Source organism: Arachis hypogaea, chromosome 14 (genome assembly GCF_003086295.3).
Source record: "Arachis hypogaea cultivar Tifrunner chromosome 14, arahy.Tifrunner.gnm2.J5K5, whole genome shotgun sequence".
In the NCBI taxonomy this organism is placed as follows: Eukaryota; Viridiplantae; Streptophyta; class Magnoliopsida; order Fabales; family Fabaceae; genus Arachis; species Arachis hypogaea.
In genome coordinates, this window is record NC_092049.1 from 135757206 (window position 1) to 135763479 (window position 6274).

General features: G+C 34.0%; 1 protein-coding gene across 1 annotated transcript; it reads right to left on the reverse strand.

The window, feature by feature from the left end:
- Positions 1–507: 507 nt before the first annotated feature.
- Positions 508–5868, reverse strand: LOC112744403 (leucine carboxyl methyltransferase 1 homolog). The gene is made up of 13 exons (XM_025794014.3): positions 5628–5868; positions 5177–5265; positions 4917–5056; positions 4393–4440; positions 4084–4165; positions 3392–3494; positions 2904–3024; positions 2773–2820; positions 2517–2600; positions 1842–1906; positions 1658–1709; positions 1363–1401; positions 508–824 (listed from the first exon to the last, which is right to left on the reverse strand). Exons 1-13 carry the CDS (start codon positions 5705–5707, stop codon positions 768–770), a joined length of 1008 nt encoding a protein of 335 aa, XP_025649799.1. The 5' UTR covers positions 5708–5868; the 3' UTR covers positions 508–767.
- Positions 5869–6274: the final 406 nt, after the last annotated feature.

Genomic DNA, 6274 nt, shown 5'->3' on the forward strand with positions numbered 1-6274 from the left:
AAATCTTAATACACTGAAACCTCTGAGCAAAACTGACCATAAATTTTCAGAACCTCTTCCAATTCTCTCTCTATCTCTCTCTCACACAGACACAGCTTGTTTAAGTTTTGAACAACACAACAGAACAAATAAAGCAACTCTTTTCATCAGACAAAGTACATTGACCAGTGATCAACCTAATCCACATTGGATGGAACACCAAAATCTAGTATCCCAATGAATTCTGTTGATTCCAAAAGAGAGAGAAAACAAAAGGGTTGCATGCAGAATGATCCCACACAAAGGCATGGAGAAACTGTGCTGCAAAACAAAAAACAAAATGCATGTTCCTTTTGGAAATATCCTCCACACAAGAAATGTTTGATGGTGTCTGAGTGGGGGCCACCATGTTTTCTTTGCCAAACAGCTAGCAGAGAAGGGAAAGTATTTGTGCTGTTTTTTTTTTTCAAACAAACAATATATTAACAGCTGGGTCCATACACAATACTAATCATCCAATTTGCTCAATTTTCTAACCAAAAAAAAAAAAAAAGATTTCTATTTACTATCAGTGTACATAAAGAATTTTACACTATCATTGCATAGAAATGATATTAAAAGAAAAAAAATGAACAATTTGTTCTGAGAACCTTTTTATCACACAACACTCCCCAGCAGAATGAGCTGGCACATGTCAGCATCAGTGCTTTCATGTATCGATAGTTACAACCACATATGGCAAGAGAAAAATATAATAGATATATGCTATGGAACTGTATCCTCGTGCTTCATGAGGAATGGGGTACACTCTCCTCGTTTATAAAGCCAAAATCCCTGAAAAGGCCCTGCATCATCATAGAAGAAAAATCAGAAAGTAAATAAATGCTTATCCACCATTATCCCTCAAATCTCCCATGTTACATTAAGGGTAAAATGCAATTTTGAAGGATAAGTTCCAACTGTAAATCTGAATCAAACTCATCCTTGAAAATTTCCATATCATTTCTACCCCCAATCAAACATGACTTAAGAAAATAAGGGAAAGGCAATTAATTCATCGCCCCCATCACTTATTAAGACATATTCATCATATCTTAGTCATTTCTTATTGAAAATAATACAATGTCATCACCATGCTCTACTATATGACAGATTGACAGCTAGAAATGTTACAATAACCACAAAACCTTATCCCACTAGGTGGGGTCGACTGCATGGATCAACGACACTGTGTAACATAGGCAGAGTTACAGCTAGAAATGCTACATTGAAAGTAAATTTGGTATACAATTTCAACTCGGGGCAAGATGTTATTTCCCTCTCATTGTAAATGGAAATTATGTCACCAATTTGCTAAATATGAAAGAACAAGACCATACATACCATGGCATCATTGATTGCAATAGCCACGCAGTAGTGCTCCTGAAAAATCAGTGATTTGGAAAGACAATTCAGATAGTAATACTGGGAAGAATAAAAAGGAACTCTTTTTAGTCTTTCCTATTAAGGACAAAGAATGTTGTTTAATGTAAGTCATATGAACCACCAATGGTTACTTTTAAATTTTTTTCCCTTGTTAAAATTTCTTGCTTAAAATATGCATGAGAGAGAGAAATGTAACTAAAAGGTCAGAAACTTTTGATTGCAAGTCATGCCAGAAATAAAGAAATGAACTCACTTGCATCATGTACCATTCCTCAAATTCATCAAACAATTCGAGCCGCTCAATCCTAAACAATTATCACCAATCAGTGTCTTTTGGCATGAAAAAACATCTTGTCAACCATTAAACTATCAGAAGACACTAAATAATTTGTAAATTTATAACAGAATCTTCCACTTCTAATTTGGAAGAGGAATACCTGCGTCTTTCTTGTGCATCAATAAAATCATTATAAATTCTCAACATGTCCCAGGCAACCGACCTCTGATACCAACAAAAGAAACAAATATCATAAGAGTGCTGATAAGCTAGTGCTAGAATAACACACATTGATCAATAATAATAATAATAATAATAAAAACAACAGAATTACAGATGATTTCATAATCAAAATGGAATGAGTGAATCTTTAACAGAGGGGCATAAAAGATGTAGAAGAGAAATCCAGGCTTCTACTCTATAATTTGCTGAAGGTTCTCTCAGAGCACACTATCTCACTCATGGCGTGCTTGACTAAGATGCTGAAGACAGTCTCTTGTGTTTGTTTTGTTTTTTTTTTTTTAAGAAGAAATGTATTCTGAAGACAATTTAATCACCAAAAATATTCAGACGTGGATTAATCAAGAACTATAGCTTGAATGACAAAAGTTATATAAATCAACAACAATCTCCAAATGAGAATTTTTAATCCTATGCGAAAGAACTGTTGAAAAGTTGCAAACTTGTTCCTAGTTTAGTCTACTTCATTCTCAGGCTACTCATGCCTAGATAACTGCTTTATTAAAAGACTTTCCATATGAACATTACATCATATATCAGATACAATGAAAAAGAAAAAAAGACTTCTTTTTCAAACGAAAATGGTATCATGTACCTGCCATCCTTGGTCCAGAAATAACTTTTCTTTTGCATGTAAAGTTGGTGTAGCATGAATACCCAGGAGAGCACAACCTCGACTCTGACACACAAAAGGAGAAACAAATTATATTCTTGAGTCATAGCTTGTAGGCATCCCTCATCAATGACTATAGTATCTAGTATCTACGTATCTAACAATTCATCAGTTTTTTATTCTGTTATTTTTTTTGTTTTATTATTTTTTATTGTTATCCTTTTTTAAGTATTCGTACCTCCAAGTTTCTCATCATTTGCTGCCCAAAAGCATCATCTGGGTGGATCTGTTGACAAAGTACCATATAATGAAAGATCTTACTTTTCATTCTCATAAAAGAGTAGAATAAGAAACTATGAAGATGGTAACCTGCTCATAAAGAAAAAAGGCAGCTGTTGAAAATGTTTGGGATGCCCAACCAACAACTGCCTGAGTTGAATCGGGATCCAAGTAGATCAGAACACATTCTGCAATTATAAAAGTCGGCAGACTAATACCAACATTGAAAGGAATCAATATATCATTCCTTGATCATGAAATACATGAAAATTAAATAAAAAAATAACAGAAAAATATATTTGCAAGACAATTTATTTATTGTAGAGAGAAGTTCAGAAAAAAAAAATACAGGATAGAATATCATCAGTCACTAAAATTATTTTGATTGTCTTACTCCTAATTCTAAAAGCCGTCTTATCTATTATTTTCATCTCTTTTCCTAGAAAGGGCCAATGCCTTCAAACAAATTGTCATTTATACAGAATAGTGAAAGAGAGATAGGTGACTCCTAATACATACCACGAATTTATACAAAACAGCGAAAGAGAGATACATGACTATTGACTCCTAATACTTACCGCGGATCCATATCAGCTCGCGTTACAATATCACTTAATTGTTGCCTATCTCGCAAATCAGCAGGTATTAATTTGTAGTGATCACTGAGCACCTCTCCCTTCTCTAGCAAAGAATGAGAGTATGAAACGTTACAAGCATCAGTCTATAGCAACTTTTGAGGTTGACATTGATTTAAATTTTAAAGTGACGAAATCTTTGTCACTGATATTGAGTTTGGGACAAAGGAAAATGAGACTTTGATCTAAGAAAGAACAAAGGTGCTACATATGCAGAGCTCTAAATTTAAGGAAACAAGGTAAATTCAAAATCAATGTGACAGAAGAATTGATACAAGATTGGGGGTACATGCCTCCACTAGCAGGCATAACCAAGTTGCTCCACACTTGAAAACTACTTAGTGGGAGTTACTAGACACATCAATGGCTCTGAGAAAGGTACATATTTTGCTGGTAGAAAAATCAATATATCCCACAAGGGCCAATATGTCGAATTTTAATCATTATGTTTTACGACCCACTCTTCTTTAAACAATTAGCGAGCAGAAGTGGTTGTAAAACTAGAAGGGCAATCTCTCTTGAATTCAATTTCAGCATGCTGGCACAATGTGCCAACCCAGACATCTCGATAACATAAAACTATAAACATCACATAATTGACCTAAGATATAAAGCATCATCTTCAGCGTTCTTACCTCTTGATATCACTGCTGCTTCTCCAACTTTGTTCCTCAATTGATTGGAAGTCTCAATAAGTGCTGTCTTTTTGCTAGTTACCTATATTACCCAAAAAGTATTAGTCACACTTTCTGCACTTGCAGCTGCATTAATAAACTTAAAGATTCAAAATCTATTTATAGTTCTTTATTTCCTTCATGATATATGTGTGTGTATAAATATATGGTCAAACCAAACAGTATTGATCATAATTTGCCGACCAATCCAACTCAAAAGAGGAAGAGCAGCATCGGCAACTAAACTTTGAAAGGAATTCAAGTTTCTACCTCCTTAAAATCCACTTCCACATACAAATACGGTGCTTTCCCCTCATCCTGAAAGAAGATAGCTTTACATTGGAGTTAAGACTGTAAATTGGCAACCCATGATTCATAGGTGAGGTGAGTTGAATTAAGCAAAATGATACAAGTGCAAAACTTCACATTTTTTGTGCACATTTTAAGTCACCTCTCAATGAGGGGATAAAATCTAAAAACCTAAGGCTCCAATTGAGCAACATATCAAATTTTTTATTGAATCTTAACATGAAGGTTCTTAAAGATTACTATTAAGAATGAAGTAAGAAAATGTCCTTGTATCCTGTTAAATACAAGGTTACAACAATAAAATTTTACAAATATTGAAATGCAAAAAGCTTTGGATCTGACTCCAAAGTTATGTTCAACCTAGTTGGATCCGAAATGATAGCAAACATACAACTTTTTTTTCACAGAAGGCCGAAGCAGATTAACTTTTAAGTACAACTGCACAGTATTATAACAACTCACAAGTCACAAGGAAACCCAAGCACCTGCAACTGAAAATATGTTGTGTCAAATCCTGCTCCAAGTGACAATATCTGCTTCTTTATTGGTTCATTTTCATCCTTCTTCTCAACATCAAGAAACTGATAGAGAAGCTTCCGAAATGCAGCCCAACGAGCAAAGTAACCTTCAGAAACACAAAAGATAAATACAATAAAGAAAATATAATAATAAGAAGGTGAAGGAAAGAACATCAAGTACCGAGCTCTTTAACAGTCAATTCTTTAGAGAAGATGAATCATCCTACCACGGTTAATAATTGGTGATCTCCTCACAGGCCTTCTAACAAATAAATGAATGTAATCATCTTTCATGTATCCCTTCTTCACACATGACCTTCAAACATTTCATAGAAAGCAAATATTCACCAATATTAACAATACAATTCGTTTTAACATGTGCTTAAGAACACATTAGCTTATTTAAAATAACAAGTTCCTATTGTACAGCAAGACAAAAGCAATTGATAAAGGCAGAGAAACAATGGCACGGAATGTTAAAAATTCTACAGAGTAGTATTCAAAAGAGGATAATTGAAAAAAAAAATATCAAAGCATGAGCTTCAGCATCCTTCAATGTTGAGAACAACCATTTATATAAACAACTTTCATGCATCCAAATAAAAATAGAAGCAATGTTTGCATCGCTATGAAAATAAAAAGGCAGCAGAGCTAGAAATTAAAGTGAGTGTTTGGTACAATTTGCTAGCGGAAGCATCGTCGTTGGTGGCTTGAACCGCGACGGTGTTGCTGTGTGAATCGGAAACTGGATTCGCCATCGTTCTACACACAAAGCTTATGATCCTACAATTTCTGTTCTAACTTTTTAGGTTTTTGTTATAAAAGATTAAAAAGAGTATAAAATTATGAATTATTTTTTGGGTCGGTATTCCCAAACCCAACATCACAAAGACTAATCATTGTTTAAGCGAATTAATCCGCTAAATAATTATAATTAATTAATTAATATATAATAAGCTGATAACATAACTTTAGTTAGGGGTGGCAAAGCGGGCCGGCCCGCCCCAACCCGCCCCGCCCCGCCTAAGCCCGCCCTATAAACGGGGCGGACCGGCCTGCCCCGCCAACTAAAATGGGTTCAAAATGCTAGCCCGCCCTGTTTTATGGCGGATTGGCAGGCTAGCCCGCTTCTTTTTTTTTTGAAAAATAAAATTTATTAAAATTAACCAAAAAATAATAATTAAAAAATCAAATACAAATAAAAAATAGTCAAATTATAATATAATTTTTTTATTATTTTTTTTTAATTTTTAACTTCAATAAAATTGTTCAAAATAATATTTGTCAATAGAATCATCTTTATTTTAAAAAATAAGTCACATAAT

What these genes read in the sequence shown, in the direction of transcription:
- LOC112744403 (XM_025794014.3), bottom strand. Translation starts at nt 5,707, where the DNA reads ATGGCGAATCCAGTTTCCGATTCACACAGCAACACCGTCGCGGTTCAA. An exon ending in CAACATATTTTCAGTTGCAG is followed by an intron (nt 4,441 to 4,916) that starts GTGCTTGGGTTT and finishes ATCTTCTTTCAG; the next exon opens with GATGAGGGGAAAGCACCGTA. An exon ending in AAATGATGAGAAACTTGGAG is followed by an intron (nt 2,601 to 2,772) that starts GTACGAATACTT and finishes TTTGTGTGTCAG; the next exon opens with AGTCGAGGTTGTGCTCTCCT.